Source organism: Entelurus aequoreus, linkage group LG17, assembly GCF_033978785.1.
Source record: "Entelurus aequoreus isolate RoL-2023_Sb linkage group LG17, RoL_Eaeq_v1.1, whole genome shotgun sequence".
Lineage (NCBI taxonomy): Eukaryota > Metazoa > Chordata > Actinopteri > Syngnathiformes > Syngnathidae > Entelurus > Entelurus aequoreus.
The window spans coordinates 44,557,070-44,570,857 of NC_084747.1; the positions used below are offsets into that span (position 1 = coordinate 44,557,070).

General features: G+C 40.6%; 1 protein-coding gene and 1 long non-coding RNA gene across 6 annotated transcripts in view; one reads left to right on the forward strand and one right to left on the reverse strand.

Annotated features, from left to right (window-relative positions):
* LOC133632921 (uncharacterized) overlaps positions 1-13,788 on the forward strand; it is a 93,987-nt gene that overhangs the window by 79,748 nt on the left and 451 nt on the right. The window lies entirely within an intron of this gene.
* LOC133632917 (zinc finger SWIM domain-containing protein 6-like) overlaps positions 1-13,788 on the reverse strand; it is a 157,351-nt gene that overhangs the window by 21,899 nt on the left and 121,664 nt on the right. For all 5 annotated transcript variants that reach the window (XM_062025742.1, XM_062025744.1, XM_062025740.1 and 2 more), the window contains one exon: positions 11,470-11,605. In XM_062025742.1, the coding sequence (XP_061881726.1) occupies positions 11,470-11,605 (136 nt within the window). The remainder of the gene's footprint in view (positions 1-11,469; positions 11,606-13,788) is intronic.

The window sequence follows — 13,788 nt, forward strand, 5'->3', positions numbered from 1 at the left end:
TGTCATCAACACTCACAAGTATAAAACTACTTTTTTAAAGTAATTATTTCTTACTTCAAGCATGAAAAAAAAAAATCATGATGCCAAACGCATATCATTATGTCAAGATAATGGCACTAGCATTTACTTAATTTAAGAATATATTTCAACATATTGAGCAAAAAGGTCTCATTTTTTTCCGACCAAGAAAAGTGCACTTGTTATTAGTGAGAATATACTTATTTTAAGGTATTTTTGGGTTCATTGAGGTTAGCTAATTTTACTTGTTTTGGAAAGTCTTGACAAGCCAAATTTTCTTGTTCTATTGGCAGATAATTTTGCTTAGTTCAAATAAAATACCCCTAATTTTTGTATTTTTTTTCTTGTTTTTGAACATTGACTTTTTGCAGTGTATTCTATTCATATCCTAGATTATTTGAAGTATTATGTACCTACTATATTTCTTGTGGTACTCATTGGGTTAAATCTGGGACCTCTGTGCCAGAGAGGAGGCCATGTTTACCTCCGTAAACACTGCAGTGCGTGCGACCTCATGTCCGCATGCGGGTCACATTGCATTCACATCAAAAAAGATCGGATTTGATAAAACAAATCAGAATTGAACATCCGACCCTGCAGTGGGAACGTAGCCCTAGATTCATAAGACTGATGTTCGCTTGAGCTGAGACTGAACAACAGTGCCTTACAGTCAAATAGTACACTCCATTTTTGTCTTAATAGCTTTAAAGGCCTACTGAAACCACTACTACCGACCACGCAGTCTGATAGTTTATATATCAATGATGAAATCTTAACATTATAACACATGCCAATACGGCCGGGTTAACTTATAAAGTGACATTTTAAATTTGCCGCTAAACTTCCGGTTCGAAACGCCTCTGAGGATGACGTATGCGCGTGACGTAGACCGGCGAACACGGGTATGCCTTCCACATTGAAGCCAATACGAAAAAGCTCTGTTTTCATTTCATAATTCCACAGTATTCTGGACATCTGTGTTCGTGAATCTGTTTCAATCATGTTCATTGCATTATGGAGAAGGAAGCCGAGCAAGCAAAGAAGAAAGTTGTCGGTGCGAAATGGACGTATTTTTCGAACGTAGTCAGCCACAACAGTACACAGCCGGCGCTTCTTTGTTTACATTCCCGAAAGATGCCGTCAAGATGGAAGAACTCGGATAACAGAGACTCTAACCAGGAGGACTTTTGACTTGGATACACAGACGCCTGTAGAGAACTGGGACAACACAGACTCTTACCAGGATTACTTTGATTTGGATGACAAAGACGCAGACGTGCTACTGTGAGTATGCAGCTTTGGCTTTTTTTTGCGTATGTACGTAACTTTTTTAAAATATATAAGCTTTATGAACCTTGGGTTAGGTGAAAGGTCTTTTGGGCTGAGTGATTGTGTGTGTTGATCAGGTGTTTGAATTGTATTGGCGTGTTCTATGGAGCTAGGAGCTAGCAGAGGAGCTAGGAGCTAGCATAACACGTACCGTACGTGCGCGTCACGTACGTAACTTTTTAAAAATATATAAGCTTTATGAACCTTGGGTTAGGTGAACGGTCTTTTGGGCTGAGTGATTGTGTGTGTTGATCAGGTGTTTGAATTGTATTGGCGTGTTCTATGGAGCTAGGAGCTAGCAGAGGAGCTAGGAGCTAGCATAACACGTACCGTACCGTACGTGCGCGTCACGTACGTAACTTTTTAAAAATATATAAGCTTTATGAACCTTGGGTTAGGTCAGGGGTCGGCAACCTTTACCACTCAAAGAGCCATTTTGGCAAGTTTCACACATTAAAGAAAGTAATGGGAGCCACAAAAATGTTTTTAAAATTTAAAATGAAAAACACCGCATACAAAGCTTACATGCTTTGTGCTATGTTAACCAGGGGTCTCAGACACACGCACCGGTACGCACTTTAATGTGGGAATTTGATGTTAGTGCAGCCCGCGAGTTTTGGATGAATGTCGCTTGCGTCACACTTGCCAACCCTCTCATTTTACCCGGGAGACTCCCGAATATCAGAGTGTGATGACACTGCATTGGGCGCCCTCTACAGTCTGCCCAATCAGTGTACCTGTTCGGCCACGAGTGGAATGCAGCTTTAGCTTGCTCACGTAAGAGACAGCAAGGCTAATAAATCAGCAGCCACACATCTTACACTGACGGTACCAATACCCAGAATCCCATGCAGCCCTAACTCTTCCGCTCAACCAACCACGAAGAGGGGGGGGGGGGGTTGATGTGTGGGGGGATTTGGTGGTAGCGGGGTGTATAATGTAGACCGGAAGAGTTAGGACTGCATGGGATTCTGGGTAATGGTTGTGTTGTGTTTATGTTGTGTTACAGTGGGATGTTCTCCAGAAATGTGTTTTTCATTCTTTTTTGGTGTGGGTTCACAGTGTGGCGCATATTTGTAACGTAACAATGTTAAAGTTGTTTGATACGGCTACCGTCAGTGTAAGCTGTGTGGCTGATGAGTAACTATGCTTTGCTGTCTACTGTGTGAGCAAGTAATAACAACATGCAACATGTGGCTGGCCTGGCACGCTGTAAGTAAATGCTATAGAGGACAATTACTGCAGTGCAATTAGGGCATGCCCTTTATATAGTAATTAGATTATTAATAGGATTATTTTTCCCTGGGAGTAGTCTATGAGAGACACTGACATCCGTAAGTCTCCTGGGAAAATCGAGGGGGTCGGCATGCATGTAGCTGAGCCGCATCAGAGTGGTCAAGGAGCCGCATGCGGCTCCGGAGCCGCGGGTTGCCGACCCCTGGGTTAGGTGAACGGTCTTTTGGGCTGAGTGATTGTGTGTGTTGATCAGGTGTTTGAATTGTATTGGCGTGTTCTATGGAGCTAGGAGCTAGCAGAGGAGCTAGGAGCTAGCATAACAAACACGCAGGTGTTATTATGCAGGATTAATTTGTGGCATATCAAATATAAGCCTGGTTGTGTTGTGGCTAATATGTCTTGTGTTTATTTACTGTTGTAGTCATTCCCAGCTGAATATCAGGTACCGTGAGTATGCAGCCTTGGCTGCTAAACATTCGATAACTTGACCGTATGTGCGCGTCACGTACGTAACTTTTTAAAAATATATAAGCTTTATGAACCTTGGGTTAGGTAAACGGTCTTTTGGGCTGAGTGATTGTGTGTGTTGATCAGGTGTTTGAATTGTATTGGCGTGTTCTATGGAGCTAGGAGCTAGCAGAGGAGCTAGGAGCTAGCATAACAAACACGCAGGTGTTTTTATGCAGGATTAATTTGTGGCATATTAAATATAAGCCTGGTTGTGTTGTGGCTAATAGAGTATATATATGTCTTGTGTTTATTTACTGTTGTAGTCATTCCCAGCTGAATATCAGGTCACCCCCGGCTCTCACAGCATCTTCCCTATCTGAATAGCTTCAACTCCCCACTAGTCCTTCACTTGCACTTTACTCATCCACACATCTTTCATCCTCGCTCAAATTAATGGGGAAATTGTCGCTTTCTCGGTCCGAATCTCTCTCACTTCATGCGGCCATCATTGTAAACAATAGGGAACTTTGCGTATATGTTCAACTGACTACGTCACGCTACTTCCGGTAGGGGCAAGCCTTTTTTTTATCAGATACCAAAAGTTGCAATCTTTATCGTCGTTGTTCTATACTAAATCCTTTCAGCAAAAATATGGCAATATCGCGAAATGATCAAGTATGACACATAGAATAGATCTGCTATCCCCGTTTAAATAAAAAAAATTCATTTCAGTAGGCCTTTAATTTAGGGATGTAACGATAAACAGTATTAATGATAACCGCGGTAAAACTACTAACGGGGAGAAAAGCCGATATAAATCAAAATTATCGGAAAACTGTGATCGATAAGTGCACTTTGATACACTCAGTGCTAGCTAGCTTAAATGCTGACCTGAAAACAAGAGACATTAACGTCTTTCCCCAGTAAGAAACAACATACCCCTTATATAAGCACATTGCTGTCTGAACAACTAAGCTATTCATTTGTGCACACAGTGATCGTTCTATACTATATGAGACAGAGGGTTTTTTTTTACGATGTGTTCAAGGACTGCTGAACAGAGTAGGATACCACAACGCCCACCACAAAATATGTATAATAATAATACATTATATTTGTTAAGAAATTTTCATTTAAAGTGAAGTGAATTATATTTATGTAGCGCTTTTTCTCTAGTGAATCAAAGCGCTTTACATAGTGAAACCCAATATCTAAGTTACATTTAAACCAGTGTGGGTGGCACCGGGAGCAGGTGGGTAAAGTGTCTTGCCCAAGGACACAACGGCAGCGACCAGGATGGCGGAAGCGGGGATCGAACCTGGAACCCTCAAGTTGCTGGCACGGCCACTCTACCAACCGAGCTATACCGCCTGAATAAATCTGAAAGTGCCACAGTACATATCAATATTCAAAACAATAAAAGCTTAGCCATTAGAACAGACTACAACACTAAGTGAAGCATAACAAACACAAAACATGCAAAATAGTGGGTTTTCTAACAGTGTCTATTTCATTTATTTAAAAAAATTTAATAAATTACTTACTCAAAAGATTTTAGTGTGTATATAAGTATATGAGTACTTTCAACAATACTGCATTAATAATAATAACCTTTAAGATTTTGGTCACGATTTTTGCAATGTTACATCCCTACTTTAATTAAACACAAAAATTACATTTTGACACAATTTCAGTCATTAACCTCTTAAAGGCCTACTGAAACCCACTACTACCGACCACGCAGTCTGATAGTTTATATATCAATGATGAAATCTTAACATTGCAACACATGCCAATACGGCCGGGTTAGATTAGTAAAGTGCAATTTTAAATTTCCCGCGAAATATCCTGCTGAAAACGTCTCTGTATGATGACGTTTGCGCGTGACGTCACGGATTGTAGCGGACATATTGGGACACCATTGTGGCCAGCTATTAAGTCGTCTGTTTTCATCGCAAAATTCCACAGTATTCTGGACATCTGTGTTGGTCAATCTTTTGCAATTTGTTTAATGAACAATGAAGACAGCAAAGAAGAAAGCTGTAGGTGGGATCGGTGTATTAGCGGCTGGCTGCAGCAACACAACCAGGAGGACTTTGAGTTGGATTTGATCGCTGGCCCGTACGTGCGTGCCGCTATGTGCATGTCACGTACGTAACTTTGGGGAAATATATGTGCTGTATGAACTTTACGGAGGTGAGCGGTACTTTGGGCTGTGGGATTGAGTGTGTTGTGCGGATGTTTGAGTTGTATTGGTGGGTTATATGGACGGGAGGGGGGAGAGGTGTTTGTTATGCGGATTAATTTGTGGCATATTAAATATAAGCCTGGTTGTGTTGTGGCTAATAGAGTATATATACAGTATGTCTTGTGTTTATTTACTGTTTTACTCATTCCCAGCTGAATATCAGGTACCACCCGCCTCTCACAGCATCTTCCCTATCTGAATCGCTTCCACTGCCCTCTAATCCTTCACTCTCACTTTCCTCATCCACAAATATTTCATCCTCGCTCAAATTAAGGGGGTAATCGTCGCTTTCTCGGTCCGAATCGCTCTCGCTGCTGGTGGCCATGATTGTAAACAATGTGCAGATGTGAGGCGATCTTCAACCTGTGACATCACGCTACTTCCGGTACAGGCAAGGCTTTTTTATCAGCGACCAAAAGTTGCGAAATTTATCGTCGATGTTCTCTACTAAATCCTTTCAGCAAAAATACGGCAATATCGCGAAATGATCAAGTATGACACATAGAATGGATCTGCTATCCCTGTTTAAATAAGAACATTTCATTTCAGTAGGCCTTTAAGGCCCAAGCTGTTTGTTTACATGATTTTTTTTTATTTCCCTTTGCTATTTGGGCTTATTGGACCCTAATTAGAATAAAAACTAAAAATCATCTTTTTATATGATGTACTTAGTCTATAAGTAGCAAACGTGTACTTCATGCTAATTTTAATTTTTACACTTTTTTTTCCCAAATTCTATTGTATGTTATACTCTTCTGACACCACCAGATGGCAGTATAAGTGTCCATATGTCGGCATAAGACCCCAATTCAGTAGTGTACACCATTTTGGAAATACGAGCTAAAAGGTGCTGTCCACGCATGTGGCCACTAAGGCCTTTAGAGGTTACAGACATTAAAAACAAAGCTTTATCGAGAAAAAAATGTCCACTTATTAGAATGCATTACATTTTGTATAGGTTCCTACTGAATTCTCATGGTAAAAAGCTTCATTACATGCATGATTAGAAGCCGCCAGCACCATCTCTCTCTACTAAAATATATTAAAAAAAACGGCTCCTGTGAAGCAGCCAGATGAAGACAAATACAAAAAGCATGCAATGTGAAAAAGTCTCCCTTTCTCCTCTGCGTGTATCAATGATAATGTTATAATGGGGCCATTAAAATAGCCCCGGCTCCTTTACCTCCTCCTCTATATTTAACTGTCCGTCGTCCCGTGGGAGCGTTGAGCTATATGCTCTCGTATTACACTACGCTACATTACACACATTCATTATGTGCTGAGTAGACACCCCTGGCTCCCAGGAGCACCCATAAGTGGCCGTATTATTCTAAATCGCCTGTTTCACACCACAGGGGGAGCACATGGAGGAGTAACAAGTGAGGGAGGCTGACTCAGGGAAAATAGAAGTTTGGGGAGTGCAAAGCAGCAGCAAGCACTTGTTTGGCTTCAATTAACTCAATCTCCTCTCTGCAGGAAGTGAGGTGTGATGTGTTCGCTGTCTTGGTATATATACAATTGGACGGGGGGAGAACGTACCCTTTCGATGAACTTATCATTCGCCAGCTTTGCGGAGAGAGACAAACAAACAATCTTTCCCATACTTCCCAGTCCCTGCTGGCCAGCACGCCTCCCTCTTCCTCATTACAGACACACTAATTAAACTCTCATTAATATAATTAATATTCACTGATCCAGCTCCCGTGAGTCACAACATCAAAACAGCAGCGCAGACTGATTAACACACATTGTCCACACGTGACACACACACACACTGCAGGACAGAGGGGCAACACACACACTGGCATCCTTACTGTCCCCAATTCCAGTGGAAGCAGCCCACAAACCGGAATTAATCCATCACCGTTAACGTGCTCTGACTACTTATGCGACTGACGCAGCACTTTGACTCATTTGTGAAAGACTTCTTCCCAACAAAAGGTGCACATGTTTGACTTTTAACAGCAGCGGATTGACAAAGCAGTGAAGTGAAGTGAATTATATTTATATAGCGCTTTTCTCTAGTGACTCAAAACGCTTTACATAGTGAAACCCAATATCTAAGTTACATTTAAACCAGTGTGGGTGGCATTAGGAGCAGGTGGGTAAAGTGTCTTGCCCAGGGACACAACGGCAGTGACTAGAATGGAGGAAGCAGGGATCGAACCTGGAACCCTCAAGTTGCTGGCACGGCCACTCTACCAACCGAGGTATACCGCCCCTAAGTGGCTAATGATGCTGAGTCACCAAACAGCGGCATTTTCAAGTAGTTTTTTTAAACAGCAGCCGATGTGGTCGGGGATGACTCAGCAGAGATGAACTGTTAAACAGGGGTGACCCGATCCGATATTGACATCTGCTTGATATCAGCAGCAAAACATGTATCGTATTATATCGGTTTGCATCTAAAACAGTGGTTCTTAACCTTGTTGGAGGTACCGAACCCCACCAGTTTCATATGCGCATTCACCGAACCCTTCTTTAGTGAAAAATAAAATGTTTTTTTTTTCAAATTCAAGACAAAGTTATATGTTTTTGGTAACACTTTAGTATGGGGAACATATTCTAAGTAACAAAGACTTAATTTAGAGTTTTTTGGACACTAGGGGAACATATTCTAAGTAACAAAGACTTCATTTGGAGTTATTTGGTTAGGGTTAGGGTTAGAGGGTTAGGGTTATAATAAGGCCATGCCGAATAAGGCATTAATAAGTACTTAATAATGACTAGTTAAGAACCAATATGTTACTAATTTGCATGTTAATAAGCAAATAATTAATGGTGAATATGTTCCCCATACTAAAGTGTTACCATGTTTTATTACTGGTGCACAAAATGAACCGTGCATGAACATCACCTTGTTCAAACAACAAAACCAACACAGTGCATAAACTCACAACAAATGACACACCTGCAAATCAGTCTGACTTCTGCTGTTGCCGTATCGGTAATACGCCAATAGGGAGAAGTTTTTATTTACACGATGAGTCGGGTGTGTTTTGACCTCCGCCAAACCCGAGGCCGACTCACCGAACCCCTAGGGTTCGATCGAACCCAGGTTAAGAACCACTGATCTAAAATCTCCAATATAAGCTCTCCGAAATGAGCAGCATTTACTTTTGAATGTTCAAAATGTCCTCCAATAAGCACACAATGTAGGCTATAGGCGAATTAAAGCTAGCAGCTACACAACAACTGAGCACGCAATAGCACACAAGCTAGGCATACATAACAAGTGTCCTTATTTGATCAATAGTGCAGTCTAAAAGTTAAAGTTCCAATGATTGTTACACACACTAGGTGTGGCAAAATTTGTCCTCCGCATTTGACCCATCCCCATGTTCACCCCCTGGGAGGTGAGGGGAGCAGTGAGCAGCAGCGTGGGCCACGCTCGGGAATAATTCGGTGATTTAACCCCCAATTCCAACCCTTGATGCAGAGTGCCTAGCAGGGAGGTAATGGGTCCCATTTTTATAGTCTTTGGTATGACTCGGCCGGGGTTTGAACACACAACCTCCCAGTCTCAAGGCGGACACTCTAACCACAAGGCCACTGAGCTGAACCACATTTGTCAATATAAACAATTACCAAATAATTATAGTTGCAAATTACTTACACATACTGAGTCTCCAAGGCACATGTGTATTAGAAAGTATCCAGGAACAAACATGTCCGCATCATTCAATTCACTGTGTCATGAACTTCACTTAATTGTTGTGACCATTAGGGTGACGCTAAGAAAACAGTTAACACCCCACTTCAATTTAAAGACAGCACAAGTCCATTCCAGAAGGATAATAATAAAGGTTAATATTGTAATACCTGCTATTGATCTCTGTTTTAAGTCATTTCACTTGATCAATCCTTATATAACATTCCACACTACAACATCAAAGTATGTACAATTCACGCTGATATTGCATCGGTTGATCAGTATCGGCCAATACTCAAGGCTCCAACATCAGTAGCATATTGGGAGCGAAAGCGTAACGGGACACCCCTACATTTGTTTGTTGATGACACATTCTGGCTGTGTACAGTAAATTTGACAGCAACAAGCGCACAACCGTGTCCTCAACGCAATGTAGCATTCCCGCAGGCAAGCTAGTGGCTAACGTCCCTTCACAGTGCAAAGCCGCGTCTTCAAGGCAATGGTGCGTCATTGCTTGCAAGATAAAAAGCAAATAAAGTACTACCTTATCACTGGAGGACCGGGAAATATGCTACACTACACACCATAGGACTTATGTAGGAGGATACAATAAGCCATGCTAACTACTAAGATAGCGCTCTCAAATGTAAAGGTGGGCGGATCGATACAAATATTGAGAGTAATAATACCAAGTATATTATCAATATATGGTCGATACCACAGTGATCAATATTTTTTTGTTATCGCAAATCCGTTTTTGTCGTTTTTGTTATTGTTTACAAATTCAGGCAATATCTACCTGGACAGCGTAGGGCTTAAAGGGCAAAAATCTAAAGATTTAAATCCAAGACAGTAGTAGTTTTTGCTTATGTTTACTCATTTGTCCCAACTGCATTTGTTTTGTTCAAAATAAAGAATAATTTAAATATTTAATTGATTTTGCCATTCTCTGTTTTTACCAGATTATGATGTTGATCAAAAATGTTATCATTCAATGACACTGAAAATTTTAAGTATCAGTATTATCATTGATATGACCAATACTGCCCCTGTAACTACTTGGTATTGGATCGATACCTACATTTTTAGTATCGCCTAAAACTAATGTATAATATCCAAACAAAAGAATAAGTGTTTTTGAACTATTTAAAAGAAGAGTACCGTATTTTTCGGACTATAAGTCGCAGTTTTTTTCAACGACTTATACTCAGGAGCGACTTATGTGTGAAATTATTAACACATTACCGTAAAATATCAAATAATATTATTTAGCTCATTCACGTAAGAGACTAGACGTATAAGATTTCATGGGATTTAGCGATTAGGAGTGACAGATTGTTTGGTAAACGTATAGCATGTTCTATATGTTATAGTTATTTGAATGACTCTTATCAATCAATCAATCAATGTTTATTTATATAGCCCTAAATCACAAGTGTCTCAAAGGGCTGTACAAGCCACAACGACATCCTCGGTACAGAGCCCACATACGGGCAAGGAAAAACTCACCCCATATCATAATATGTTACGTTAACATACCAGGCACGTTCTCAGTTGGTTATTTATGCATCATATAACGTACACTTATTCAGCCTGTTGTTCACTATTCTTTATGTATTTTAAATTGCCTTTCAAATGTCTATTCTTGGTGTTGGGTTTTATCAAATACATTTCCCCAAAAAATGCGACTTATACTCCAGTGCGACTTATATATGTTTTTTTCCTTCTTTATTATGCATTTTCGGCCGGTGCGACTTCCGGAGCAATTTATACTCCGAAAAATACAGTACCTGGACAGCGTAGGGCTAAAAGGGCAAAAATCAAAAGATTTAAATCCAAAACAATAGTAGTTTTTGCTCATGTTTACTAATTTTTCCCAACTGCATTTGTTTTGTTCAAAATAAAGAAATAGTTTTAATATGTAATGGATTTTGCCATTCTGTGTTTTTACCAGATTATAATGTTGATCAAAAATGTTATCATTCAATGACACTGAAAATTTTAAGTATCAGTATTATCATTAATATGACCACTACTGCCCCTGTAACTACTTGGTATTGGATCGATACCTACATTTTTAGTATCGCCTAAAACTAATGTATAATATCCAAACAGAAGAATAAGTCTTTTTGAACATTTTAAAAGAAGAGTATATAGAACCATGTTACAACAGAAAGTAACCAGATATTCACAGTCAGGTAGCAAGAACTGTAGATGAATATTAGTTTTGAGAAAATAATACAACCAGAAATGACAATATGGTACCGCATACATCAGCAGCCAAATTTGGTAATAGTTTTGAAATGGTTCTATTATTTACATGCCAAATAAAATCTTGTAATCTGTAATATACTGTATATCGCAATATAGATTTGACTGATTTTCAGTAGATAATACATCTATATTTATATACAAGCTGTGCACTGACAACACTAAAGTAGTTGTATCATAATAACAAATATCGTTCAAATGTGTCACTTCTGTCAGAAACTGTATATTTTGTTGCATTAAAAAGCAGCATTGGTTAGTCACTTACCGCATGGCTCTCAGTGCAATTTTGTACGCCAGTTCAGCGTCATGAGGTAGGAGGGAGGTGAAGAGATAGCGGGCGAAGGTGTGCATGGGAACACTCTCTCTTTGGACGATCTCCCCAAGACCAGAGTACGGACCGGCTGCGTGAAGCAACAGAATTGTCGGGTCAATAAAGGAACGCCGCAAAGACGTTCAAAATAAAAAGCACGTAAGAATGTGTTCACCTGCGCTTCAACATTGTTTCCATGTTTAAGTAGCCTACGAATATGGAAGAAACTACGCTCAGGGAGACACAATTACATTTCCATATTCCTTGCTGCACACATGCAGGGGTGGCATTAATTCCAGGAGGTTCCGTGTTTTGCCAGAACAAGCTGCAAGCAACGCGCCCGTCTATCCACAGTGCAAAGCCGCTTCTAAGATACTAAACCTCACCACCGTGGTGGAAAATAAACTAAGTTTCTTCACTGGAGGACAAGAGGAAAAGGAATGGCTACACAAGAAGCTAAACATTAAAGCTTCAATGTAAAGTAGGGGTGATCCAGCCAGATATTGATACTATCGATACCTAGTATAGTAATATATGTCCTGGGCATGACGTTAAAGTGCATCCGGCAGCAGAGGCTCCTCTATGGGGTCTTGGGGCACTAGGAGGTTAACCCCTTTACTACTGTTACCCCAGGTGGCCCTTGGCAAAGGCCTAGTACCTGACTGCCCTCTAGCCAGGGATACGGTGAAGACCTCAACAACGGAGCAGGCGGAAGAAGGTAGACGTAAGAATCACCACAACGGCTGCGATGGCGGAAGAAGGCACCCGGCGGAGGATGATTGCTAACCCTATGGAGCATCACAACGGCTGGGATGCCCCAGTCGTCTTGGATTCCATGCCACTGGACCCTGACCCGGATCTGTCAAGGATCGTGCGGTGACTGTCTGTGCACCAGTCTCCCCACGTTAAACAAAGTCACGCACAGGCATCCTCCATAAAGGGGTACCCCCCTACCAGGAGGATCGTCATACTCTCTTCGAGTGACCGCTGATGAATGAATAAATAATACTTAAGTGATAAGATCGATGTATTTCTTTTTCTTGTTGTTATTACACAATATTTTGGGGTGTTTTTTGTTATTGTTTACAAAATCAGGGATTACGTTTCTGGTTACAGGAAGGCTTTGAGAGCAAAACCCAAATGATTTAAATGGGAGCCAATAATAGTTTTAGATTTGGTTTAGTTAGTGTGCATTAGCCACTTTATTTAGTTGAATATATAGCATTCAATACCACAAATTTAATACATCATCTGAATTGCAACAATACTCGCAAACTCAATTTTTTATAAGATCAGCTTTGTAAAAATGTGTCATTGTGTTTATTTCAGGTATTAGCTATAAAACATTTTCAGTTCTTTTGTGTATTGTCAAAGTATCGGTTTGGGACTCAAACTCTAATCGAGATTGGAGGCAAAAAATGTTGATTGAGACATCTTTAAACCTTATTTACTGTGCTTTGATCGCTCATCAACTGGTAGAGTTCTGTCTCTTCCTGTCCAAGTCTCAAGTCACTTTTGTGAACCAGTATTATTTTGGCGTGTTTTTATTTACTTTGTTTTTTCAAAGAATCCAAAAGTAGTACAGTCCCGTTGGCTAATATAACATGATGGACAGAATAGCTTTTGTTCATGGTTCAAACTTGGCAAAGATCTGCGCTCTCAATATAATTGTTTCTGGAAATTACTTCCTTCAGGCTTCTGATTGGCTACAACAGATATACAGTTAAGGCTTAGAGTTAGTTAGCCCTACTAATTTGATAGTATGTGGATGTGCTTTCACATTGACAGATTTTTTTTTCTCTACCTAATGTGTTTAAAAAGAGATCTGAACCTATGAGAGGACAGAAGTGGTCTGGCGAGGAAGAGTCAAAGCCACGTGGCCTTTAAACAAACAATGATGTCAAAGACCACATGTTCGTGAGCACATTTGGACTTCTCTTACCCCACCCCCTCCAATGGTGCTTCCTGTCGTCTCTGGTGGGTTATTTAAGAAGAAGAAAAAAAAACCCTTAAGCACAGACCGCATCAGATGGTGGCGTCGGTTGCAGCCCTCTAAAAGCCGCACGGGGGCCTCTGTCTATTAGAAACAGAGCCAGAGGTGGGTGGTCGTGCCAAGCCCTGTGTTTTTGGTGCAGATTGGGGGTTTGGGTGGAGATGGGAGTCGTATTTTGACGGTGGCCCCCCTCCGCCCTTTTGCAGCATTCTGCACCATAAATGACCACACTGTAGAGTATAATACGTGTGTGTGTGCTGACACAATGGGGCGGGTTTTAC